This window comes from Malus sylvestris, chromosome 16, assembly GCF_916048215.2.
Source record: "Malus sylvestris chromosome 16, drMalSylv7.2, whole genome shotgun sequence".
Classification (NCBI taxonomy): domain Eukaryota; kingdom Viridiplantae; phylum Streptophyta; class Magnoliopsida; order Rosales; family Rosaceae; genus Malus; species Malus sylvestris.
In genome coordinates, this window is record NC_062275.1 from 16,646,483 (window position 1) to 16,674,129 (window position 27,647).

Here is a 27,647-nt window from a genome sequence, read left to right on the forward strand (position 1 = left end):
GGCGTCACAAATCCTGCTCGAATAGTTCTAGCTAGCCTCTAGGGATTCATAGTAAGGGGCAACCCCAAAACCAACAAAACTCTCCGCTTTCCAAGGGTCGGGAGAATGTCCATCGTACGTAGTCTTATCCTTACTTTGCAAAGAGTTTGTTTTCACTTAGTAGCAAATAATTTGTAGCCAGATGGCCCGGAACCGGTCATTTTGTCAAAAGGAAAAGTAAATAAATGAAAACAAATAACTAGTCATTACAAATGAAACTCTCACTTTTAAAAGACCATTTCTCCTTCCAAAATACAAGTATTCCAGCAGCATTCACATCACAAGTTCAAGGAAGAAGAGAGCTATTGTGAGCATTTCGATAGGTTCTGGAGGGGCATCAGATTCACTTACTAGAGCAAAGGAAAATTTAGCCAACAAAAGTTTAAAAGTAAAATAAACACAAGTCTGGTGATGCTTTTAAATGATCGATCATGCTGCAGCAACACCGGCATCCCTGATGGACTCTCGCCACGCATATTCCCTTGCCCCATCCTTGTCAACAATCTTGATCACAAAGTTTGGGGGAGCCACCACCAGCCTTGACCGGATCTCAATGATGCACTTGTCGACCAAGTCAATTGCTTCCTCCACAGACATGCCACTGTGGTAGTGCCTGTCCATCAGTGAGAGTGCGAAGTACGACCCATATCCAAAGGCTCCTTTCTCAACCTTGTGAAGAGAGGCAATGTAATCGATGTAGTAAAGGGATGCCCCAGCCTCCTTGTCAAAACCAGCCATCAAGATGTTCACCATGTATGGATTCTGCAAAATCAAATTTTTAAAAACCAGAAAAGAAAGAAAATATCAGCTATCAACTATGTAACTCTATCTACTAATACAATCTCATCCCAGCATCTATCACTCATTCATAACAACTGAATTCTCTCTGAAGGTAAAGTTAAAAACATCCCTCTAAGGATAAACTTAGCCGTTTTCTTCTTGATGAACAACAAAATAAATTAATTGTACATGAAAATTCAAAGTGGACTTTGAACCAGACAAAGAAAATGGATAACTATGAATTGTTACAAGTCAAAAAATCAATAAAGCAAAAGCTTGCAACTCAATAAGGAAAATCATAGCACGATGTAATCCCCCTTGAGATTTTAAGCACAACCCCCCTTATTTATGAGGTTAGAGCCATGTCACTTTCAACCATACCCATAAGAAGTGAACTGGTAGTGCCTATAACACCAGTAAAGCCTGCTTGAGGAACACAAGTTGACTACATAACTTTAGGAATATTATGTAAGCATATTCACTTTTTCCTGAATAATACTTTCGCCTAGGAACAGCCTAAAAAAATAAGAAGCACACATAAATTACTTGTGACTTCCAGATTTGCCCTTAACATTCCAAGCGATTGATGAAAAGGTACGAACATCCATGAGATAATGTTCTAGAATGTAGATGCAATATTGTTTGAACTCATACGTAAGCAGTAATTCAAAAGGAGGTTTAATGTATAAAACATATGGGAAGAAGGATTGGTACGATATTCTGCAGACTACTAGGGTTGGACTTGAAGGCAAGAAGTCACTAGAATTTTAGTATTGATTCTGGAATTTGGGGCAGCAACTACTCCATAATTTTTTTTGTGTCGTGGCAATTAAGCCAAAGGCTATCAACAAAATCTGAGGAGTAAACATAGGCTATCAGAATATTTGAGTGAATGGTTTTTGGTTTGAAGATTGAACAATATCTGGAGGTATCTAATCTGATCGCACAAGAAAGAAGCCCATAAATGCCTCAAAAGGCACAACTGTGACTGAAAATTTTGCATCCAATGTTTAAACACATGCTATGTTAGAAATTATGTTATACAATGGTGGCATAAACATATTCTAATAAGACAAAGACTTCAATAAAAATGAAAACTGAAATAAAAAGAGTTAGACAAGCTAGATTGCAAACTTTCAGACGAACACTTCAAAGCTCAAGTAAGCGTCTAGGAAACTTCCCAAGCGGTCTCATTTCAATGAAAATGCTTGAATATATAACTAACTTTCAAATTTATATTCTCAGATACAACCTGGAAGTTTGTATTTTTGGAGAAACATTATACACAAGTAATACACATCTAAAACAAAATTTAGATCAAAATTATATTTTTTTAGTATGCCTAATTAGATTCATAACTCCTGTCAACCCAGATTGTATAATCATATAACTAGCATCTACAGAACCTACATGCATCACTACCAGATTATTTGATACACTTCAGTCTCTGATCACTTAACTTGGCAATATAACTTTAACTCAGTAAATTACCTCTTATGTGACTTTAACTCGGTCAATTAAAGCATACCATTGCGAGATTTACTCAAGTTATAACTGCATATGTTCATACCAAAACAATGTGCACAAAATAAAACATTTACCTATTCACATATTTAATCTTTTTTCGGCTTGAACCCGCATCATGTAGTTAATTTCCACATTGTTTGATTCTAACTAAACCCCAATTACCATTACTCAACAAAAACCCTAAACTTGCAGGAGGGGAAAACCCCTAAAAAAATATAAGATTACTAACCTAAACACCAGATCCCTAATACTGGTAAAAAATCCAATCAACCAAACCATATACCCCAAAAGTTTATTTAACGTATCCCAGAAAAAGCCCATACCTTTCGCAAGGCAGTGGCGAGCTCGCCGCGGGTGAAATTGGCAGCAGCAGCGGTGGTCAACGGAATCCCATTCCGGAACTGGTACAATGCCACGTTCTTCTGTATGTATTCCGTGAACTGAACCCTAATTTCCCCAAAATATTCAAAAAAAAAAATCTCAATCAGATTCCAGAACACGATAATCGACAATCAAACCGAAACCCAGAAGCGAAAATTAAAAAAAAAATATTTTGAACCTGTCGCCGGGCTCGCCGCTAGCAGCGACGAGCTTGTGGGAGTCGAGCACCATGATCTTGTCTTCGTTGGACTTGTGGACCAGTATGCTGTGCACGGCTGAAGTGTCCGCTGCCACGACGGCGAAGCCATCGCCTACCAAACCGAAGATGGACTCCATTGCTTGTTGATCTGCTGGCTTGTCGAGTTTCGATCTCTCTCTCTCTCTGGGTTTTCTGATTTCTTTGGAGCTGGGGAACACTGTGTTCTGCTTTTGGGTTAAGAAATTTGGAGGTAATAGCAGAGGAGGCAACTTGAGGAACAAGTTCACTCATTCAGAGGCCGTTGTTGGGCCGGTTCGCTGGGCCGGGCCTAAGTTTTAATCTATGTGTCCAATTACGCTTATAACTCCGCCGTGTAAGTTTATCTTACATTGCCGGTCCCAAGCCCGGATAAAGGAGGAGGGGGAGGGCGTCAGGTAGTCGACAGCCGGCACTCCATGATCACGTCGAATCCTTATGAAAATGAATCCAGAACGAAATTGCGCTAAAGCTAGGGCGTCACCCGTAAGTGGCGCGCTGTGTGGCCCGAGCACAGTGATAAGTGAGCAAGGGTCGCTGTATCTCCATCGGCACCCGGATGCAGTGTTAAATGAGCAAGGGGGCTATAGAAACTTCTTTTCGAACGACTCCACTCAAAGTTGTTTGGGAGCATATGCTCCTATCAACTTTACACGGGACACACAAAAGAAGTACTTTGATCCTATTAGACGGGGAAGGGTGAAGAAGCTAGGACAGAAGGGTAGAGTTCAAGAGAGCAAAATGCGTTTAGGAACGTGGAATATAGGAACCTTGACGGGAAAATCTATGGAAGTAGTAGAAGTTATGGTGAGGAGAAGGATAAATATTATGTGCCTACAAGAAACTAAGTGGGTTGGTCGTAAGGCAAATGATCTAGAAAACTCAGGGTTTAAACTATGGTATTCGGGCACAAATAGAACGAGAAACGGTGTTGGCATCATCGTGGACAAGACCTTGACACAAGATGTTGTAGATGTCAAGAGGGTAGGAGATAGAATCATGGCAATCAAGATTGTAATAGGACAAGAACTTATCAATGTGATTAGTGCGTACGCACCTCAAGTAGGGTTGGATACGAGTTCGAAGGAGAAATTTTGGGAAGACCTTGGAGACTTGGTGCAAGGAATTGCTCAGACGGAGAAGTTATTTATAGGAGGAGATTTAAATGGACACGTGGGCAGGGAGACAGGCAACTATGGAGGTTTTCATGGTGGCCATGGTTTTGGGGAGAGAAACGAGGATGGGGAAGCTATCTTGGATTTTGCAATGGCATATGATCTCTTCTTAGCCAACACCTTCTTTAAGAAGAGAGAAGAACATGTGATCACCTACAAGAGTGGGTCGTCAAAAACACAAATAGATTTTCTTCTAATGAGGAAAGGGGATCGTATAACTTGTAAGGATTGCAAAGTTATACCAGGAGAGAGCGTGGCTAATCAACATCGCTTGTTGGTGATAGATGTACATATCAAAAGAGTGAGAAAAAAGAACAAGACTTGGAAGTGCCCAAGGACTAGATGGTGGAATCTAAAAGAAGAAAAACAAGCCATTTTCAAAGAGAAAGTAATCACCCAGTGTGTGTGGGATAGAGAGGGGGAAACTAACCAAATGTGGGATTCCATGGCTAGTTGTATCCGAAAAGTAGCAAAAGAGGTATTAGGAGAGTCCAAGGGCTTTGCCCCACACCAAAAGGAATCTTGGTGGTGGAATGAGGAGGTACAAACAAAGGTGAAGGCTAAGAAGGAATGTTGTAAAACCTTATACAAGGATAGGACCGATGAAAATGGTGAAAGGTATAGAAAAGCGAAGCAAGAGGCGAAGAAAGCTGTGAGAGAAGCTAAGTTAGCGGCTTATGACGATATGTATAAGCGACTAGATACCAAAGAAGGAGAGTTGGATATCTATAAACTAGCTAGAGCAAGGGAAAAGAAGACAAGAGACCTAAACCAAGTGAGGTGCATCAAGGATGAGGATGAAAATGTTCTTGCTACAGATAACGCGGTTAAAGACAGATGGAAAGGTTATTTTCATAATCTTTTCAATGAAGGACATGAAAGAGTACTTCTTTAGGGGAGTTGAGTAACTCAGAAGAGTGTAGAAACTACTCTTTTTATCGTAGAATCCGGAAGGAAGAAGTGGTTGTAGCTTTGAAGAAGATGAAGCATAGAAAAGCAGTAGGCCCAGACGATATACCAATCGAAGTGTGGAAAGTTTTGGGAGAGACAGGTATAACATGGCTCACTGACCTTTTCAATAGGATTTTGAAAACGAAGAAGATGCCAAATGAATGGCGAATGAGCACTTTGGTGCCTATCTACAAGAATAAGGGCGATGTACAAAATTGCATGAACTATAGGGGTATTAAGCTAATGAGTCATACAATGAAGCTTTGGGAGAGAGTCATTGAGCATAGATTGAGGCAGGAGACACGGGTTTCGGACAACCAATTCGGGTTCATGCCAGGGCGCTCAACCATGGAGGCAATCTATCTCTTACGAAGATTGATGGAAAGATATAGAGATGGGAAAAAGGATTTACACATGGTCTTTATAGATTTGGAAAAAGCGTATGATAGGGTCCCAAGAGACATTCTTTGGAGGATTTTAGAAAAGAAAGGAGTACGAGTAGCATATATCCAAGCTATACAGGATATGTATGAAGGAGCAAAGATTGCCGTAAGAACTCATGAAGGACAAACCGAAAGCTTTCCCATAACTGTAGGATTACCTCAAGGCTCAGCCTTAAGTCCTTACCTTTTTGCGTTGGTAATGGATGAGTTAACAGGACATATTCAAGATGATATTCCTTGGTGTATGCTTTTCGCAGACGATATAGTGTTGATAGATGAAACTCAGGAAGGGGTAAATGCAAAGCTTAACCTTTGGAGAGAAGTGTTGGAATCTAAAGGTCTTCGCCTAAGCCGATCAAAGACAGAATATATGGAGTGCAAGTTCAGTGCAAATGGAGGCCAAAACGAGTTAGGGGTGAGGATCGGAGATCAAGAAATACCAAAGAGCGACCGTTTTCGTTACCTAGGATCTATCTTGCAAAAGAACGGAGAATTAGATGGAGATCTCAACCATAGAATACAAGCTGGATGGATGAAGTGGAAGAGTGCATCCGGCGTGTTGTGTGACCGCCGTATGCCATTGAAGCTTAAGGAAAAATTTTATAGGACGGCAATAAGGCCGGCGATGTTGTATGGCACAGAATGTTGGGCGGTAAAGCATCAACACGTACACAAAATGGGTGTAGCGGAGATGAGGATGCTTCGTTGGATGTGTGGGCACACGAGAAAGGATAAGATTAGGAATGAGGATATCCGGGGTAAAGTAGGAGTAGCCGAAATTGAAGGAAAGATGAGAGAAAATCGGTTACGGTGGTTTGGACATGTGCAAAGAAGGCCTACTGACGCTCCGATTAGAAGATGCGACTATGTGACAGAGGTTCAGGGCCAAAGGGGTAGAGGAAGACCTAGGAAAACTTTGAGAGAGACCCTAAGAAAAGACTTAGAGTACTTGGATCTAACGGAGGACATGACACAGGACAGAACACAATGGCGTTCTAAGATTCATATAGCCGATCCCACTCAATGACTTGGATTTTCCAAGTCTCCAACCGAGAAGTTGTCCTCGCTCGGGAAATTAAGGGAACACTACCTCAACCTACATGCTCCACTCACAAAGCTTCAACATACAAGCTTCAACAAAAGAAAATTCAAAGAACTTAGCGAAGAAGGCTTTGGTGATTTAACACAATACGTTGAAATGAAGGAAAGCTTATTTATTGATATCCCCGATAAGTTACAAATATGTACATATACTTGAGTCAAAATAAACAAACAAGAGGGAGCATTCACAAAGGTTGCTTAGGAGAAGTCTCAGCAGTCGGTAGAGCCCCTGAAAGAGAAAGCACCGGAGAGGGATCATTCGGAGCCTCAGTACTGGACAGAACCCCAGAAGGAGGAGGCATCAGAGGTTGATCATTTGGAGCTTCATTACGTGGTACAGCCCCAGAAGACGAAGGCAATAAATGCCTTTGGAACAAACCCACAAATATCTGATGATCAAGTAAAACCTGACCATCAGATTCCTTCATCTGGTCAAGCTTCCTCTTCATGTTTGTAGCATTGTCATGTGCGAGCCGGTGCAACTGTTTATTCTCATGCTTGAGCCCTCTAATCTCCTGTTTGAGACTCATCACTTCAGCAGCCAATGATTCAACTTGGCGGGTTCGAGCAAATAGGCGTTGGGCCATATTAGACACAGAACCTGCACACTGAACACTAAGAGCCAGAGAATCCTTAACAGCCAACTCATCAGACCGTTTGGAAAGTAGTCTGTTATCTTTGGGAGTGAGAAGGTTCCTGGCCACTACCGCAGCGGTCATATCATTCTTCATCACGGAATCCCCAACGGTAAGAGGACCAGTAGGGGAGACGAAGGATGGGCGCCATATGTTGTCTGGAGAAGGCAGGGCTGCCTCTTCAACAAGGTTCAAGTCAAAACGACGGTCGGAGGGGCCAGACATTTTCAAAGGTGTTGAAGAGAGAAGAGGTCGGACAAATCAAGATCTTAGAAGTGCAAGAATGGAGCTTCTACTGGTGGATATTCAAGTGTGTTTTGGAACTTAATGTCAGCCCCTATAAAAATCTACACTCGACGAAGCTTCAGAAATTGAAGAGGCGCCTACTCAGAAATCGAAGAGGCGTTTGCTTTCTCAAAAGCTGGGCGGCTCAGAGACCACGAGGGTCGATCTCAAAAATCGAAGAGGCGTTTGCTTTCTCAAAAGCTGGGCTGCTCAAAGACCACGAAGGCCGATCTCAGAAATCGAAGAGGTTTGCTTTCTCAAAAGCTGGGCTGCTCAGAGACCACGAGGGCCGATCTTAGAAATCGAAGAGGTTTGCTTTCTCAAAAGCTGGGCTGCTCAGAGACCACGAGGGCCGATCTCAGAAATCGAAGAGGCACCTACTTTTCCAGCCTTGTCAGCACCTGTCACACACACTCAGCTTTGCGGAAATTATGGGCATTCTGTCGAAGATTTCTGGCGAAGTAGAAAGCACATGAATCGTACTGTTCAATCACCCACTTCCCACACGCAACAGTAGCTCATGGGTACCACATATAACTTTGCCAAAGTTCTCTAACAAAGTTGAGACTACTTTTCCAGCCTTGTCAGCACCTGTCACACGCACACTCAGCTTTGCGGAAATTATGGGCATTCTGTCGAAGATTTCTGGCGAAGTAGAAAGCACATGAATCGTACTGTTTAATCACCCACTTCCCACACGCAACAGCAGCTCATGGGTATCACATATAACTTTGCCAAAGTTCTCTGACAAAGTTGAGACACGTGAAGCTTGCAGCTCTCACTACATCGCTCTGACCAAGAAGGGTAAAAGAATAGCAAAGAAACAACACTAACAAAGTTTAGACACATAAATTTTGAAGGCCTAGCTACCATATTATTACCCACAAGGGTAAAGGAACAGTACCACTGCTGGATAATTGGAAAGTCTCGGTGTGTCAACCTCTGTGCTTCGTGGCAAGGTAGACTAGCAAACATGCCCAACCTTTACTCACATTCGAGAAAACACTCCCAACAAGATTGCTTGCACCAAAATCGAAGAGGCAGCGCCCTCCGAATCTCGAGAGCCAGACTCCCAACATGATTACTTTCTCAAAAATCGAAGAGAGGGTAAAGGAACAGTACCATTGCTGGATAATTGGAAAGTCCCTGTGTGTCAACCTCTGTGCTTCGTGGCAAGGTAGATTAGCAAACATGCCCAACCTTTACTCACATTCGAGAAAACACCCCCAACAAGATTGCTTGCTCCAAAATCGAAGAGGCACCGCCCTCCGAATCTCGAGAGCCAGACTCCTAACATGATTACTTTCTCAAAAATCGAAGAGAGGGTAAAGGAACAGTACCACTGCTGGATAATTGGAAAGTCCCTGTGTGTCAACCTCTGTGCTTCGTGGCAAGGTAGGCTAGCAAACATGCCCAACCTTTACTCACATTCGAGAAAACACTCCCAACAAGATTGCTTGCTCCAAAATCGAAGAGGCACCGCCCTCCAAATCTCGAGAGCCAGACTCCCAACATGATTACTTTCTCAAAAATCGAAGACACCGCTCTCCGAATCTCGAGAGCCAGACCCCCAGCAGGATTGGTTTCTCAAAAATCGAAGAGGCATCGTTCTCCGAATCTCGAGAGCCAGATCCCTGACAGGATTGCTTGTTCGAAAACCGAAGAGGCACCACTTTCCCAACTTCAAGAGCCAGATCTCCTTGGATAAAGCTTGTCTGTAATCTTCACACGTAACATCAGCTTTCCAGATACCACAGACCACTTTTTCAAAGTGCTCTGACAGAGTTAAAACTTGTGAAGCTGGCAGCTCCCACTACCGTGCTATGACCAAGCAGGGTAAAGGAATAGCATTATTACTTGATGTTAGGGAGACTCCTATATATGTCGACCTCCATCCCCAACGGACAGGCAGACCTGCAAAAATGCTCAACCCTTCCTCTTATCTGAGAGGGCACTCCCAACGAAGCCTTTCGAAATATTCAGCTTTCTTTCCCCCCGATAATACCTCTGTAAACAAGCTATACTAGAGCAAGAATATCTCATATCATCAGGGTTAAAAGCAAGAGTATCCCATATCATGCTTTTTCCCTGTCTTTTCCTTTGGCCTTGTTCTTACTTGCAAGAACTGACTGCCTGGAACCCCTTACCTGATTACTTACCTGGCATTGCTCTCGATTACTCATCTTCAACATCTTATGCTTCTAGGGAAGATACCGCATCTGCCTGAGGAACAGATAGGGCAAGTGAGAAGGATACAAGGAAGCATGTGGAGACAAGCGTAACAGCACACGTGCCGATACATCCACTACTCTGTCAAAAGCAAAAGTATCCCATATCAGCAGGGTCGAACGTACTCTAGATTTGATGGACTTGTTTTGACCCTCAAATTCTTCAATCGGCCTTATACTCTGGAGGAAACCAGAAAACCCTCCAGCCCTGTTCAAGAATAAGCCTGTGGAAAGTTACTTCTTCAAAAGCAAAAGTATCCCATATCATATCTTCTCATTTTTCTTCTCTTTATCCTTCATGCTGCCTGCAAGATAGGGAGAATGTGAACAATCAGTCGGAGCTCTGATTGCTTACCTTGTCTGTTACCTCTTTCAGCAGATCCCCTAGCTCGGCGACTTGGGGGACTCCTACTACATGGTTTGTATCGCGCTTGACCAAGCCTGAAACTACAAGTAAGCTTCAAGTGTCATTGATACATTACCTTGTGCATCTCCACCAGTTACAGATACCACCCCTGGATGGAGGAAGAGTACTTCCAGAGAAGATGCCACATCTACCTATGAGACAGATAAGGAAAGTCAAGACGATACCACACTCCGGTACTTAGAAGTTTCGTGGTTACGAGATCATTCTCCCACAATATTTCCTAATGTCATTTGTACTAAATCATTCACTTGTACTCCCTAAAGGAGAGCTTGAACCTATGTACTTGTGTAAACCCTTCACAATTAATGAGAACTCCTCTATTCCGTGGACGTAGCCAATCTGGGTGAACCACGTACATCTTATGTTTGCTTTCCTATCTCTATCCATTTATATACTTATCCACACTAATGACCGGAGTAATCTAGTGAAGATCACAAAAAGTGACCGTTTTCGCTACCTAGGATCTATCTTGCAAGAAAACGGAGAATTAGATGGAGATCTCAACCATAGAATGCTGGATGGATGAAGTGTAAGAGTGTATCCGGCGTGTTGGGTGACCGTCGTAGGCCACTGAAGCTCAAGGGAAAATTTTATAGGACGGCAATAAGGCCAGCGATGTTGTATGGCACAGAATGTTGGGCGGTGAAGCATCAACACGTACATAAAATGGGTGTAGCGGAGATGAGGATGCTTCGTGGGATGTATGGGCACACGAGAAAGGATAAGATTGGGAATGAGGATATCCGAGGTAAAGGAGGAGTAGCCAAAATTGAAGGAAATATGAGAGAAAATCGGTTCCGGTGGTTTGGACATGTGCAAAGAAGGCCTACTGACGCTCCGGTTCGAAAATGTGACTACGGGACAGAGGTTCAGGGCCGAAGGGGTAGAGGAAGACCTAGGAAAACTTTGGAAGAGACCCTAAGAAAAGACTTGAGTACTTGGATCTAACGGAGGACATGACACAAAACCGAGCGCAATGGTGTTCTAGGATTCATATAGCCGACCCCACTTAGTGGGAAAAGGCTTTGTTGTTGTTGTTGTCCAATTACGCTTATATGGCCCGGTATGTGGGCTAGCAAGGTTAGGAGTGTTAATTATCATCTCTAATGAAAGTTAAGAGCTAAATGGCTCAAAAAATCAAACCCTCCGACTCTGACTCTCTCTCTTTCTCTCTCTCTCATAATTCTCTTAGTTTCCCCACTATTCCACAAAACCAAAACTCTTTGTCTCTGTTGCTTCGTATCTCTTTCACCTCTTTCAAGCAAAACACCACACAATCACCCTCCCTCTCTCTCTCTCTCTCTCTCTCTCTATATATATATATATGTTTATGCATACACAGTCGCTGTTGTATTGTATCTTATTCATTAGAAGAAATAGATAGGGAGAGCACCTACACATAGATTAGATATGAAACATGTAAACTTATGAATACAAACAGTGGCGGATCCAGGAAATAATGTTTGAGGGGTCAATAAGGATAGCGCGCGTAGCGCGCAATTTTTTTTTTAACAGAAACGGCATGCATATCGTCATTTCATCGAGTCTTGGTAGGATAGCGCGATCATTCGTATTAAAACACGTGGTGGGGTCACATACAAACATAGTGCACTGCAAGTCCTAAGTTGTATAACCTCTCAGAAAATAAATATAAGAACCAAAACTTTTGTTTGAATTCGATGCAAATGTTTGGCTCCGTGTCATCGACCTCCTCGGCATTGCCGAACCCAAAACAAAACATAAACACAAAACAGCAACGTATGTCTCCACTCTGCCTCTTTGTGGATAATCTTCGTCACAATCTGACTGAATTTTGAGATTTTTCTGCATCTTTTGGTGTGACCACAGCCACCCCCCCCCCCAAAATATCGGTCTCGTTATGCATGCTGGCTGGCTTCCCTTCATTTGTGTTAGGTCTTGGCTGACAGCATCCTTAGTTCTTTCAGACCTTTCGTCGAACACTTGGTGTGCAGCCAAGGGGTCTCACCAGCAGCTCCAAGGGGTAGCACCAGCAGCTCCAATGGGTCTCTAAGGTTGTTTCCATGGCTTCCAAGGGGTCGTGCGACCCCATTGACCCCACTGTGGATCCGCCATTGAATACAAATCATGTGATTTTACTGGATCAATAGTTCTTACTGATAGTGTAACATGAGAGAACTATATATATATGATAGCAGAACATTTTATAAGGTCGACTAATTATGATCTATATGGTTAATGATGATCCATTGATAATACAAATTATGTTGTCTCATTCATCTATAATCATGTTTATTACCTATAAACGTATAACAAAAAAGTACACAATTAGCTGAGGTGAATAGAAAAAGGGCCACAAGCAAGTAAAAGACAGCACAGAACTTGGCCGTTTCTAAATGCTTGGCGACAGTACAGCAACTAGAAAGAGGATTGGAAGAAGAACAAAGGCGGTGCTTTTCAATTACATTGGTGCTACTTTGGTGTGTTTGTATAAGTAAAACACCAATGATAAGATCTGCCCTATATTAATGTAAAGTAGGAAATTTTAAACACTAATCGATGAGGATATATATTGTATGATTCGCTCATCAACTAGAATTTATCTAGCATGCTACCAACACTCTATTTTCAAATGGCTTTTTAGCCAAAATGGTCCATAAGATTAGAATAACTCCTTACTTTAGTTCTAAGGTTTGAAATTGATAGAAGTGATCCTTAAGTTTGTCCACCATCAATCATTTTTGTCATTCCATGAAAAATCTCCATTAAATAAGAGTCAAAATGACAAAAATACTCTTAATTTTTCACAAATCATTTTAGCCCATTATTTATTAAATTGAGAGTATTTTTGTCATTTGATTCTTATTTAATAGAAATTTTCACGGAATAAGATTGTTGGTGGTGGACAAACTCATGACCACTTTTATTGATTTCAAATTTAAGAAACCAAAGTGAGGATTTATACAAATTTCATGGACCAATTTTGCGAAAAAGCCTTTTCAAATTTAATTTTTTTCATCCTCTATTTCCCAAACTGCCCTTAAACCTCGGAGTAGCTATAAACCAATTCTACAAGGAGGGCCCCTGATGGCTCTCCAATCCAACATCCCACGTTATATGGGAAATCTTATTTGGACCCTGTTAACTTATCTCTACACTCATTAAATTTTTTATAAATTTTATATTTCAATTATGCCCTAAAGAAAAGATGGGTGTAGAAAGATATTATCAACTAGCAAATGGGTGGGTTGAAGTGGCCCTGAGAGCCCCAATTGGCAGTTGGGTGGGTTGCCGAAAATCGAAAAGAGGGATTAACGGAGGGTGGAGAAGAACGGTAAAATGATAGTGGAGGAGGGTTGTTGCCTTCGACGACATCAGGAGAACATGTTGCCAGAGCTGGGTTGGGTTCGTCAAAGAAATATAGGGGTTCTGATGTTGATATCGATTACTCTCTCTCTCTCTCTCTCAAATTTTGGTCTCTCATCAATTCCCTCTTCACTCAATTTCAAATGACTACCAGATTTGTCATCCTTGAAAGCATATATAGCTTTTTAACTTGTCCACATTTGGGACTGCATCCTTATTCCACGATTTGCAAGATCACACCGGTCTTTTGAGCTACAATTTGCTAGTTCTTTTTTTTTTTAATTGGTTCATTAAGTTTTAATTGGCTACACAATTATGTCCAAATTTAGATAATTAATTTTTCAAAGTTAAGAAAATCAATAAAACATTAAGACGTATGATTAAACGTTCTTACCTTCTAAATGGGTTCACTTCATCACAATTATTTAGAATGTATCTATGGCACTGATCAAGAGCATTTAGATCGAGCTCCACATGTTCTCCTGAACCCATATAACATCCTTTAGAGTAAAAAATTGATAACCCACCAGACACTCCACGTCCAATACCATCTTCATTTCGGCCTCTACGGGTACGACGAGACTCAACACCTCTAAGATACATGGAACAGAAGGACAAACACTCATCCACCAAATATGCTTCAGCAATAGAACCTTCAGGACGACCCTTATTACGAACATATCGCTTCAACGTTTGCAAATACCTATAATTATAAACGAAACACAAACAATTATAATTATAAATTAAAGTTATGACTACAATTGTAAAAAATTTATAAAAATTTATTAATTACCGTTCAATTGGATACATCCATCTATAGGGAACATGCCCTACAAGAGCTGCTTCATCTGCCAAGTGAACTGGAAGGTGCACCATTATATCAAAAAATGCAGGAGGAAATATTTTTTCAAGTTGATATAATGTCAAGGCAATTCTTGAACTCAGTTCCTTGAATCCTTCCTCAGACTCCTTCTTACTACACAACTATCTGAAAATTGCACTCAACTCTAATAATACCATAGTAACAGCTTTAGGCAAAACCGGGCGTATTGTAAACAGAAAGCACCACAGGCCATGTGCTATGGTCATTCCTCATTTTTCCAAAAGGATTAAATCCATCACTGGCCAACCCTAATCGGACATTTCGAATTTCTGACGCAAAATCCGGATATAAATTATCCAAATGGTTCCATGCTGGAGAATCTGAAGGATGTCTCATAAACTCATCTTTAGGACATTCAATTGCATGCCACCTCATATGTTTAGCTGTATGCTTCGACATAAAAAATCGTTGCAATCGTGGTTTTAAAGGAAAATACCACATAACCTTAGCTGCGATCTTTTTTCTCGACCTATCTGCTGCGTTGGTACTTTTATATCTTGATTCACCACAAACCGAGCACACGGTCAATTCCGAAGTATCTTTCCAATAGATCATGCAATCATTGGGACATGCATCAATTTTCACATACGTCAGACCCAAGTCATTTATAAGCTTTTTTGCCTTATAACAAGATTCAGGCAAACAATCCCCTTCAGGCAACATTCTTTTAATTAACTCCAGTAAAGTTGTGAAGATCTCGTCTGGCATTCCCGCTAAACACTTGATCTGATACAGTCTGACAACTGCTTCTAATTTCTTAAACTCCTTACACCCTGGCCACAAATCTTGATCTGCCTCTTCAAGCAACCTAAAAAAAGTCTCCACCTCTTCTGGACGCCCTTCCCCAATAGACGGTTCAGTAGACGGCCCAACACATTCTTCTGTTAATGGTTGGACAAATACATCATTAAGAAAGTCATGCATGCCAATCACCTCATCTCCTGTTTCTTCTTCTCCAATTGCCACATTTTGCTCTCCAATGTTTTGCTCGCCATGATGTCGCCAGCAAGCATTTTTATAATCTTTATCCATATCATACAATATGAGATGTTCAATAATAGTGTTCCTAACAAAAGAATATCGATTACAACATCTTTTGCAAGGACATCTAAACTTGTCAGGACCAACACCATTTGCAACTGCTTGATCCAAAAACAAATTAATTCCAGCTGTATACGCTTCAAAATTTCGGGGTATCGTCAACAAACTCTTGTCCATATTTTACCAGTTTACGAGGGTAAAGTATTACGCTGACACTAAGATGCCTACAATCTTGCACTCCCTATCATGTAGGCATAACTATTAGAATTTTCAATTTCTATCTTTCAACCCTCGAACTCTATCACGATTGCAATCTTTTAATTTTCAACACCTATTATAGTAAAAACAAATTAAAATAACAACAAAAAGTTATCAAAATTATGCTCATCTAATCCATTCTAGTAAATAACAACCAAAAGTTATCAAAATAACAATAAATTAAAATAACAATTATAGTGCAAAAGTTATATTTAATATTGTTAATTTAACATAAATGCTTATTTAAATTATTCATTCCATTGTCTCATAACAATTCAAATTGTAAAAAAATTTAATTTAACATAATATATTCTTATATTACTAAAAATCATAAGTTTATGTTATATTAATATTGTTAATTTAACATAAATGCTTATAAATATTAATCATTTCATTTTCTCATAACCATTCAAATTGCAAAAAAAAATTATTTAACATAATATATTTTTATATTACTAAATATTATAAGTTTATGTTATATTTAATATTGTTAATTTAACATAAATGCTTATAAATATTATTCATTTCATTTTCTCATAACCATTCAAATTGCAAAAAAAATTAATTTAACATAATATATTTTTATATTACTAAATATTATAAGTTTATGTTATATTTAATATTGTTAATTTAACATAAATGCTTATAAATATTATTCATTCCATTTTCTCATAAAAATTCAAATTGCAAAAAAATAAATTATTTAACATAATATATTCTTATATTACTAAATATTATAAGTTTATATTATATTTAATAATTTTAATTTAACATAAATGCTTATAAATATTATTCATTCCATTTTCTCATAACCATTCAAATTATTCTCATCTAATCCATTCTAGTAAATAACAATAAAAAATTATCAAAATAACAACAAATTAAAATAACAATTAGAGTGCAAAAAAAATTAATTTAACATAATATATTCTTATATTACTCAATATTATAAGTTTATGCTATATTTAATATTGTTAATTTCATTTATAAATGCTTATAAATATTATTCATTCAATTTTCTCATAACAATTCAAATTATTCTCATCTAATCCATTCTAGTAAATAACAACAAAAAATTATCAAAATAACAACAAATTAAAATAACAATTAGAGTGAAAAAAAATTTAATTTAACATAATATATTCTTAAATTACTCAATATTATAAGTTTATGTTATATTTAATGTTGTTAATTTAACATAAATGGTTATAAATAATATTCATTCCATTTTCTCATAACAATTCAAGTGACAAAATTAATTAATTCGCCTAAATATTAATTAATTTAACAAAAATAGTATAAATTTATCTAACTACTTAAATTACAATTTTTAAATAAATAAACTTGTGTATTATACAATTTAAAAATTAAAGAATTTAGTGATAGAAACCTGAATTATAGAAGAATTCTGTCGTCGATCAATTCTTTATGTACTCAACCAGCTCAAATAAATTCCCTATAAAAATAAATTGTATCTAAAAATTAAACATAAGAGGAGAAAATAAAAATATTACAAGCAAGAAAAACTTACCTTTGTGAAGAATGAACTCGGGTAGGTGAAAGAGAAGAAGAAATTGCAATGGTGAAAGAGAGAAGAAGGCTTTGTAAATCGTGAGAATGAAATAAATGCAAGAGAGAAGAAGAAAACACCGGGGGGGGGGGGGTAGGGGGTATATAAAGACTATTAATTTGTCGCTTACAATCGACACCGGGTTTCAAAATATTTAAAAAAATAAAATATATGTCGCTCAGAACCGACGCAGGATTTAAATTATATAAAAACAACAACTAGTGTCGCTTCTATATGCGACACCCATGGTTTATGTCGCTTAAAAGCGACACTGTTTTATTTAAAGCGACGCCAGGATTTAAAATTATTAAAATGTGTGTCGGTTATAAGCGACATTAATTATTTACGTCGGTTTCAAAGCGACGCAGGCCTTGTAAATCCGACGTCATGTTCAGTGGGTGTCGCAACTCTCTTGTGTGCCACTATATTATATTAAACCGACGCAACAACTGACACTATAAGGGCCTTTTGTAGTAGTGAGAGTTGAGCATGAAGAATTGAACATTGACGAGATAAAGAGTAGGTCGGCAACGACAATTTTAGAATGACGAGTGGAATCAAGTCCGATTACTCCCATAGTAGGTGATTGAGTGGGTTTATGTGTTTGTGTCCTTTTTGTTTTTCTAAATTTTTTTTTTATAAGTTTGTCAATTTTGTATTTGAGGGTAAAAAGGTAAGTTTGCAGAACAAAATTTGCAAGTTGAGTGTGAAAAGAGGATTATTGGGTATAAATAAAATTTCCCACGTTATATTTCATTCGTAAAAGAGGCTAATACAAGGTTTAATACAAATGAAGAACACAAGGTTTAATACAAATGAAGAACATGACCATAGAAAGATACTTGCAAACAAAAATCTGAAACTATAAAAAATAATTATTCCAGATATCGCATAAAACTGAGAGACCAAGAATATGTAACACGGCTAAGATGTGGGAATCTCTAGGATCCACAAAAAGTGAATCCGACGATGTACGATAAACGGCTAAGATGTGAGAATCTCTAGGATCTCCAAAAAGTGGATCGGAAGAGGATCCTCTTCCTTTGATGAAAACCAACACTACAGAACATGAGCCGTCACTCTTATTTTTATGGTAGTTTATGAGCTAGTCACATTTATTTATTTAGCATTTTTTTTTAAATAAGAGGCTCACACTCCACTACATGAGCCTAGCTAATTGAAAACCCTAGCTCAGCATACTAATACTGGTGCTCTACATACATCTGGATTGCGTTAAAGTGGATACTTTAATTACTATCACTGCTTAGTCTTGAATTGAAGCCAGTCAGGGGAGGAGTGGTTTCTTCCTTCTTCGCTCTTCTGGGTTGACAGTGGCACGAAATAAGATTGCTTCTGATTGCTCAATAACTGTTCCATCTCTTTCCCAAATGTCAGCTGCTTAGCCTCACTTTCCATCATCTTCATTATGTTGTCCTCTTGGCCTGCATGTTTAACGTACAAGCAGAGTACGTACAAGGGACTTCTAGAAAAGTTAACCCTTTCTTTAGCACATTATATAAGGCCTTGTTTAATTTGGTGGCATATTGGATTGGACCAAATAAACCACTAAATTCAATATATGTTGATTCAAAACGCAGCTGTCAACTTTTGGAACCTTGTTCAAGATGAAGGTAGAAAATGAATTAGAAAGAAGGTAGAAAATGAATTAGATAGGACGGAACCTTGGACAAGATTGGACGTTGACGTCCATTTATCGTTCAACATCCATTGAATCTAGTAAACTATCCAATCTAATCCGATACTACCAGCCAAACGAGGCCTAAAGACTTGTAGCCACTTTTTTCCAAGATTTAGATATATAATCACTCGAAGCATCCATCTCTCGGTTAAAATTCTAACAGTTGAAAAAATGGGCCCAAAGTGTTTAAGATTGAAAATCTTTGGCTACTTTTCAAAAACATTATACACACACCCAAGTAATGTTGTGTCTGAATCGACTCGTTTACCTGCAAGGAAGTTCCTAATGTTGTTTGGGGCATTGATTCCGAATCCCACAATTCTCAGATTCTGATTTTGGTTGTTGCCCTCATCATTGTTTCGGGAAACAAAAACAACAGGACGACCTGCTGGAACCACAAAGACATCACCGAGTGATAGTTTTCCACTCAACTTGGTGTACATTCCACTCTGTTCACCCTGGTCTTCTTGGTACTCAATCTCTTCTTCACTCTCTGGGAGTGTGAACTGTGGGGATGCCATTTCAAACCATCCCGTTCCACTTACCACCATCATCAAATATGTTGCTTTGGAATTGTAGTGTGGCACCATCATAGTTTCCTGCAAAAATAATTCATAGAATTTTAATTTCACTACTTCTATTTATACGCACAAACTTGACACATTGGTGTATCTCATATGTCCTCAAGGATAACCAACGAGGACAAATACACAAAATTCCCTGTTAAGATCTGTAAACTGTTCTAACAAAAATTAGAAGTGGTAATTTGGGCACTAAATTTGGACACACTATAATTTAGGTACTGGGTTGGTACACTGCCAGTGTAACACTGGTCGAAGGTACCAGAAAAAAAAGTCAATAAAAACTCTAAATTAATGATGATATCATATGCGTATATAAAAATAAATTTCTTGTGGGATTTTTTTAAATTTTGCTTTACCGAGTTGATCTCAACGATAACGACTGAGACATTCACGTCCAGAAGCTGCTTGAACTCCTGAGGGGAAGCCTCATAGAACTTGCCATAGTTATTGGAATGCAGAGGCTTCTGGCTTTGCAGGTTGAATTTTAAATCAGTGTCCTCAGACGACCACCAAGGGACTAGTTTGCGCCACCATGATGTATCTTGTTTACTCAATGCCTTGAGTTGCTCTTTTGAGGCTTTTATAATCATTCCCTCCGGCCTCTGCTGTCCTAAGGCCTTCTCTAACTGCTCTCTTGGGGTCTAATCATAGTCAAACATTTATATATTAATTGGAACTAACAAATTAGTATGAATCAAATTTCAAATTCAAATAAAAAGGAAATTAGAAAACAAGAAAACGGTCGTGATCACTGTGAGAATTGACCATTCTATATTACATTGAAGGCCGCTTCAAGAATGTCATTGCTGAAAACACTGTAGTATGACTCAACATCATCCGAAATACTATAGTCTTCGCGATCGTGAATTTTATAACCGCCAGGGAAGAATTCCTGCCGCCAATATACATAGCAGTTAATGTTAAAGAGTCAAGTAAAATTAGTTAGATGTTTGTTAAGTTTCTTATGTAAATAGATAGATTAGACAAGGATATAATTGTAATTGCAAGAGCAGTGTACTGTCTATATATACACTGCTGCATACTGTAAGATTATTACATTGAATCAATATATGAGAGATACTTAGAAACTGTGAGTCTTGGCTTTCTACATGGTACCATCGCCAAACCGCCTCACGGCCTCTCTTCGATCCTGCAATTTTCTTTTTCGATCTTCCGCTCCTCTCTGATCGTCTTCTCCGACGTGATTGTTTGCGTCTGATTCAGATTCTTGCTTTCTTTTTCTTGCATCTTGATGGCGTCTCCCTCTGATTCTTCTTCTCCAATTGAGTCGGTGCCTCCTTCAAACCCTAATTCTTCTTCCCCAAATCTCAATACCTCTCAGATGTATCATTCTCTCACGATTCAGAGCATTGGCAGTATGGTTCCGATCAAGCTCCGGCGATCCAATTATCTGCCGTGGCGGGCCTTGTTTGCTCCGATTCTTCGTCGCTACAAGCTTCTAGGGATTGTTGATGGCACTGAGCCCTGTCCCTCTCCCTTTCTTCCAGATCGCTTCATCAATCCACATTTTGAGCAATGGTATGAGAAAGATCAGAATCTGCTTATCTGGTTCAATTCGACGCTTTTTGAGGAAATCATTCCGTTCACCGTCGGTGTTTCCTCCGCTCATGATCTCTGGCTCAAACTTGAGCAGCGTTTTGGTGGTGTCTCGGATGCACACATTCATCAATTGCGTTCGAAGCTTCAAAATATTTAGAAAGGCTCTCAATCCATGGCTGACTATCTTCAACAAATCAAGGAGATCTCCGATTCTCTCACTGCCGCTGGTGCCTCTGTCACCGATCGTGATCTCATTGCTGCGACTCTTGCCGGTCTCACTGATGATTTTGAATCTTTCACTGATTCTATCTTACTTCGTCTTTCTTCTACCTCGTTGGATGAATTACATGGCTTGTTGCTCACTAAGGAGTTATCCATGGAGCGTCGCAAGAAATCTTCCTCTTCTGAGCCTTTTCATGCATTCTCTGTGCAAAGCCAAGCGCCTCTCCTTCCTACACCACCACCACACGCTCTGGTTGCTCCATATCCTGTCGCATCACCACTTCAAAATTCTTTTCGGTATAATTCTACCAGAAGCTACACTCGTGGTTCTAACCGAGGCTTTTCCCGTGGTTCTAATCGCAACTACAATCGTGGTTCCAATCGTGGTAATTTCAACTCTGGTTTCAATCGAGGATCTTATAATTCTGGATTCAATCGTCTTGCTTCTTCTTCAGGTCACAAAACTTCTTGTCAAATTTGTGGTTCTACCAGTCATGAAGCTCTTGATTGCTTCGACCGAATGAATCCAGAAATCTCAGGCAAGTTTCCTCCAGCTAAACTTGCTGCCATGTGTGCTCATTATACTGCAAAGTCCTCCAATTCTTGGCTCTCATAAACTTGATCACACCGGTCCATTGTTGCATGATCCCACAGAATACAGATCTATTGTCAGTGCATTGCAATACCTAACTTGGACACGACCTGATTTATCTTTTGCTGTCAATCAAGTCTGTCAATTTATGCATGCTCCCCGAGAACCTCATCTTCAAGCAGCCAAACGTATTCTCCGATTCCTCAAAGCCACTGTGAGTCATGGTTTGTGGTACAAGAAAGGTACTGTTAATCTTACTGCCTATTCTGATGCTGATTGGGCTGGCTGCCCTTTTGATCGCCGATCTACTAGTGGCTATTGCATATTTCTGGGATCCAATCTTATTAGCTGGAGTGCTAAGAAGCAACCTACGGTTGCTCGTTCATCAACTGAAGCCGAATACAGATCGTTAGCGCACACCGCTGCTGAGATCACATGGATTTGTAAAGTGTTCAAAGATCTTGGCCTTCATCTTCCTCAAGTCCCTTCTCTCTAGTGTGACAATCTGTCTGCCATATCTCTTGCGTCTAATCCAGTCTTTCATGCTCGAACCAAGCATATTGAACTTGATTACCATTATATCCGAGAGTTGGTCCTTGCTAATCTTCTCAAAGTCCAGTATGTGTGTTCTCATGATCAGTTAGCTGATATTCATACTAAATCTCTGTCTAAATCCAGATTTCTGTATTTGCAATCCAAGCTTGCTCTTGGACCTTTCGATGCCTCCAAGTTCAGCTTGAGGGGGTGTAAAGAGTCAAGTAAAATTAGTTAGATGTTTGTTAAGTTTCTTATGTAAATAGATAGATTAGACAAGGATATAATTGTAATTGCAAGAGCAGTGTACTGTCTATATATACACTGCTGCATACTGTAAGATTATTACATTGAATCAATATATGAGAGATATTTAGAAACTGTGAGTCTTGGCTTTCTACAAATGTTAACAATTTTTTTTTCCTAAATGAGAATAGAACAAAATTTAAATTTAAATTTCTGTGTAAACTTTAAATTTGATTTGGTTTTCTAACAAGCTAGCTTAGAAATTCAAAAAAGGAATTAAAAAAAAAAAAAAAAAACAAAGAGATGTGCATGATTTGATATTACCTCAAATAGGTCAGGTATGTTGACTGGCCGAATGAGCTGAACAAGGCCTAGATGTTCACTACTATGATCGTTAATTAAGTAGGTGGTAGCCCCACCTGGAACTCTACTCACATCTCCTTCTTCAATCTTGAAGGACTCTTTCTTGTTCTTCACCACAAAAGTGAGAGTACCCTTTCCTAAATGCGATTCCAAAACAATTAAACAAAACAAAAGCTAGACGTATACTTGATAAATTTATTACAATGAATGATATATCAATGTGGTATATATCATCTCTCTAGCATTACTCGTGGATTATTAATTCATATATATGGGCAGACCACGTGTTTAATATTTTATGAGTTCATGCGTAATATTTTATCCTCATATTAAAACCTATTCAAGTACGTTCATCCAAAATAGTTGAACAATGCTTCTCATTCGTAGGCCTTCTGCGGTGGTTTTGGTGAATTTGACATTTATATAGAAATCAGACACTGTGAACTTGATACATATATTTGAGTTTTAAATATTAAATATGAGACCCGTCTACGGTTTCTTTACTTTATTTTATGAGTAGTTACCTCTTTCTCTATCTTATCTTTTATTGTATAGGCATCATATTTATTATGAGTTAAATATATTGAACTAAAAAATAATAGTAGCTTTTATAGCATTCAGAATGTTCAGCTCACTGTTAGGATTTTGATTCATAGATTATTTGTATACACTCAAATTTTCAGTGCAATGTGAAACGCCATACACCTTCATTTTTCCAGTCCACCGTGAAAGGACTTACACCTTCATGTGGCTCGATAACAACTACTTTTGACCAAATTCACTGAACTTATTTTATTAACCAAGTATATATTTTCTTCTTGCATATTTTAACTTGTTATCCAAACTACCACTTTAATATTAAAATAATGAAACTGGTAACAGTACTATTAACGGTGAGGGTGGGCAGATATTAACTAGTAGGATTCGGTATCCAAATTATGAAATTTAGTTTAGTTAAATTAGTAATTTCATATTTCGGCATAGATCAATAGCCATTTCATTTTTTTTATGGCATAAATCATTGATCATATTTCATTTTTTACAGCTATATCAATGATCATTTCATTTTTTTGGATAGGCAAACTGAAACAATTATTCTCTTCAACTGATGAGGTCAATAAAAGTATTTTTCCTCCCAAGGTCAAAACTCCTGCCTTTTATTCGCTTTTAGAGACATCGAGAAAATTCGACCACTAAAAAAAAAAAAAAAAAAAAAAACAAAGAGACCTCGAGAAAATGTTAGTTGACTTGATCCTAACGTTAAAAGTATTTTAACCTAAAATTATTTTTTTGACTTAATGCTAGCGATATTGCTTATTTAGACTACATTGGTATACCATGCAATTGTGGCAAATCATCCAATGAGATAAACTAAGTAATTGACATGAATAAGTCACTAACCATGTCAAATGAAACACCAATACGATATAAAAACGTGACCTCTCTTGTCATTGCGTATTAATATCGAGCAAATGCCAAAACAATATTATATCACATTATACCACAATAATTATGTAGATCATATGATATATAAAAGAACTCACCGGCGGAAACAACAAAGGCTGATTCAGCATCAATGTGGTAAGGGAGAACAAAAGTTCCAGGCGCAGTCAGAAACAAGGCCAAGCGGTAATTTTTAATTCTGCCGCGAAGGAAAGGAGAGAGCCTGGTAAGGCTGTTAAGGACAACATAGCCACCTTCTTCAGCCCCAAACCGATTCAATAACGTAGATTTAGGGAAGTAGTAAGGGTTGGGATTACTAGTCGGCTTCTCATCTGTTATGAACCACACCGGTGCCGGAGAATCAACCACACCGGTAGCTAAGGTACAGGAATGGCGAGAGAGAAAATATAGAAGAAGCAAAAGGAATATTCAATTAATTTCAATTCTGCCTTACAATCCATTCGAAAGCATGTATATCAACAATGTCATCAGGACCACAATACTAACAATTTCTGAAACCTTCTAATAACTATTGACCCTTTACAATTGAAACCCCATACTTATAACTCCTTACAATTTAGTCCTTAAACTAACTAAAACCTTCCTGTGATTAAGACAATCTCAACCAGTTCATAACAATACCTCTCCCTTATAGAACCTTGTCCTCAAGGTTTGGTCAAAAAGAAAATGTAGGGTATTTAGCCTTAAACTCATCAAAATCTTCCCAAGTAGCCTCTGATTCCTCCTGATCTTGCCACTGCACTAGCAACTGGACCCCTGCAACATTGCCCTTCTTGTAAACCCTCCTCTCTAACACTGCAACTGGTATGTTCCCTGCCAACCCATCGTCGACCACCTGAGGTAGGACATTCTGAGGTTCCACATTACTTCCCAAATGTTTCTTCAATTGACTCACATGGAACACAGGATGAATCTTGGTGCTATGTGGCATTTTCAGTTTATATGCTACCTTACCAATCTTTTCGCAAATTTCATAAGGACCAAAGTACCTTGGTTGAAGCTTATGATAGTTGTGAGGGGCTAATGCTTGCAACTGGTAAGGAACCAACTTAAGGTACACAGAATCTCCAACTTCAAATTGCCTTTCAGATCTCTTTTTATCATACTGCACCTTCATACGATTCTGAGCCATCTGCAGGTTGTGTTTTAAGACATATAAGATCTTGTCCCTTTCCAAAAGACTTTGTTCCATTGTTGCCACCCTTGCAGTACCAAATTCATAGGGTATAATTTGAGGAGGTGGGAAGCCATAGACTAACTCAAAAGGTGTGAATTTGGCAGATGAATGGTAGGAAGTGTTAAAGCACCATTCAGCCCACGGAAGCCATTGAACCCATCTCCGTGGTTGACCTCCAACAAAACTCCTTAAATAGGTTTCAAGGCACCTATTCATCAATTCAGTTTGCCCATCACTTTGGGGGTGATATCCCGAGCTCATACACAGTTTCGACCCTTGCAGTTTGAACAATTCCTTCCAGAAGGCACTAATGAAGATAGGATCTCTATCACTGACCACTGAACTTGGCATGCCATGTAGTTTTAGGACATTATCCACAAAGGACTGAGCTACTGTGATTGCAGTGTAAGGGTGAGCCATCGCTATGAAATGAGCACTTTTGGATAATCTGTCAACCACCACTAATATCACAGATTTGCCCTTGCATAGGGGTAAACCCACTATGAAATCCATGCTAATGTCAGTCCAAATTCTTTGGGGAATTGGTAAAGGTTGTAGCAACCCTGGTGGGGCAATGGTCTCCACTTTGTTTTGTTGGCACACTTGACAATCTGCCACATAGTGTTGGACATCCTTCTTCATTCCTTGCCAATAGAAGCTCCTCTTAATTCGATGGTATGTCTTGAGAACTCCTTGGTGACCAGCCGAGGGGGTACAATGATGCTCCTCTAGAATTTTACTTCTCCACTCTGAGTGAGGGCTTAACACCACCATCTTCTTGTAGAGCAAGAATCCATTTTCAACAGTATACTTTCCCAAGGTAGAGTCCCTTGTGCCCTTCATTGCATAGTCACCCACTTCTTTTTTCTTTGCTGCAATCCATTCATCTTGTTCAGTACTTCTCCGCAAGTCATCTATCCAGCCATTGTAAGGGTAAGAAATAGCATTACATTCCTTAATGGACTGAGGAACAGGTTCCAGTAATTGAGGCACTCCATGTAACCGAGACAAAGCATCTGCAGCTGCATTTTGGGATCCATTTTTGAACTGTATCTCATAATCATACCCCAATAACTTGGAAACCCATTTCTGTTGGAATGCAGTGTTAGCTCGTTGATGTAGAAAGTATTTAAGACTACTATGATCAGTCTTGATTATGAAATGTCTTCCCTGCAAATAATTCTGCCATTTCCTTACTGCATAAACCACTGCAATTAATTCTCTCTCATAAGTAGAGAGTGCTTGATTCCGTGGACCAAGTGACTGGCTAGAAAAAGCAATGGGTCTTCCGCCTTGTTGAAGCACAGCTCCGATGCCACAACCAGAAGCATCACATTCCAATTCAAATGGTTTAGAGAAATCTGGTAGTGCTAATACTTGTGAAGAGGTCATTGCTGTCTTAAGTGTGTCAAATGCTTTTTGAGCTTCTGCATTCCAATGAAACCCCTCCTTCTTTGTCAAATGGTATAGAGGCTGGCAAATTTTGCCAAAGCCTGGCACAAACTTTCTGTAGTAGCCTGTTAAACCCAAGAATCCTCTCAACTCCTTAACAGTTTTTTGTGCAGGCCAAGTTTGTATGGCTTGGATCTTCCCCGGGTCCGGTGCTACTCCTTCTCGTGAGATAATGTGTCCCAAATACTCCACCCGCGTTTGCCCAAAGGAACATTTAGACTTTTTGAGAAAAAGTTGATTGGTCTGCAATATCTCAAAAACTGCCTTCAAGTGAGCTAAATGAGCTGCCCAGGTCTTACTGTAAATAAGGACGTCGTCAAAGAAAACCAACACAAATTTCCGCAGGTAGAGCTTAAACAAATCGTTCATTAAGCCCAAATGGCATTACTAGGAACTCATAATGGCCCTCATGAGTCCTAAATGCAGTTTTTTCAATGTCACCAGGCTGCA

General features: G+C 39.1%; 3 protein-coding genes and 1 long non-coding RNA gene across 4 annotated transcripts; 1 reads left to right on the forward strand and 3 right to left on the reverse strand.

Moving 5' to 3' along the window:
- Positions 1–199: 199 nt before the first annotated feature.
- LOC126607897 (proteasome subunit beta type-2-B) lies at positions 200–3,176 on the reverse strand. The gene is made up of 3 exons (XM_050275600.1): positions 2,906–3,176; positions 2,670–2,793; positions 200–801 (listed from the first exon to the last, which is right to left on the reverse strand). The coding sequence occupies exons 1-3, from the start codon at positions 3,061–3,063 to the stop codon at positions 469–471; spliced, it is 615 nt and encodes a 204-aa protein (XP_050131557.1). The 5' UTR covers positions 3,064–3,176; the 3' UTR covers positions 200–468.
- Positions 3,177–3,291: 115 nt separating this feature from the next.
- LOC126607895 (uncharacterized) lies at positions 3,292–11,247 on the forward strand. Its single transcript, XM_050275598.1, has 2 exons — positions 3,292–6,408; positions 11,075–11,247. The coding sequence occupies exon 1, from the start codon at positions 3,401–3,403 to the stop codon at positions 5,030–5,032; it is 1,632 nt and encodes a 543-aa protein (XP_050131555.1). The 5' UTR covers positions 3,292–3,400; the 3' UTR covers positions 5,033–6,408; positions 11,075–11,247.
- Positions 7,669–9,088, reverse strand: LOC126607899 (uncharacterized). Its single transcript, XR_007617727.1, has 3 exons — positions 8,753–9,088; positions 8,144–8,534; positions 7,669–7,953 (listed from the first exon to the last, which is right to left on the reverse strand). It is a non-coding gene; the product is annotated as an uncharacterized LOC126607899 (long non-coding RNA).
- Positions 11,248–18,309: 7,062 nt separating the features above from the next.
- LOC126609160 (vicilin Jug r 2.0101-like) lies at positions 18,310–20,706 on the reverse strand. Its single transcript, XM_050277154.1, has 5 exons — positions 20,677–20,706; positions 20,366–20,479; positions 19,944–20,228; positions 19,272–19,602; positions 18,310–18,746 (listed from the first exon to the last, which is right to left on the reverse strand). The coding sequence occupies exons 1-5, from the start codon at positions 20,704–20,706 to the stop codon at positions 18,562–18,564; spliced, it is 945 nt and encodes a 314-aa protein (XP_050133111.1). The 3' UTR covers positions 18,310–18,561.
- Positions 20,707–27,647: the final 6,941 nt, after the last annotated feature.

Excerpts from the sequence above, each read along its gene's own strand:
- LOC126609160 (XM_050277154.1), bottom strand. The coding sequence starts at position 20,706 with ATGGTACCATGTAGAAAGCCAAGACTCACA. Across the intron at positions 20,229-20,365 it reads TTCTTGAAGCGGCCTTCAAT|ACCCCAAGAGAGCAGTTAGA; the intron begins GTAATATAGAAT and ends GACTATGATTAG. Across the intron at positions 19,603-19,943 it reads TTATCGTTGAGATCAACTCG|GAAACTATGATGGTGCCACA; the intron begins GTAAAGCAAAAT and ends TTATTTTTGCAG.
- LOC126607897 (XM_050275600.1), bottom strand. The coding sequence starts at position 3,063 with ATGGAGTCCATCTTCGGTTTGGTAGGCGATGGCTTCGCCGTCGTGGCA. Across the intron at positions 2,794-2,905 it reads AGCGGCGAGCCCGGCGACAG|GGTTCAGTTCACGGAATACA; the intron begins GTTCAAAATATT and ends TGGGGAAATTAG. Across the intron at positions 802-2,669 it reads TCGCCACTGCCTTGCGAAAG|AATCCATACATGGTGAACAT; the intron begins GTATGGGCTTTT and ends TTGATTTTGCAG.
- LOC126607895 (XM_050275598.1), top strand. The coding sequence starts at position 3,401 with ATGAAAATGAATCCAGAACGAAATTGCGCTAAAGCTAGGGCGTCACCC.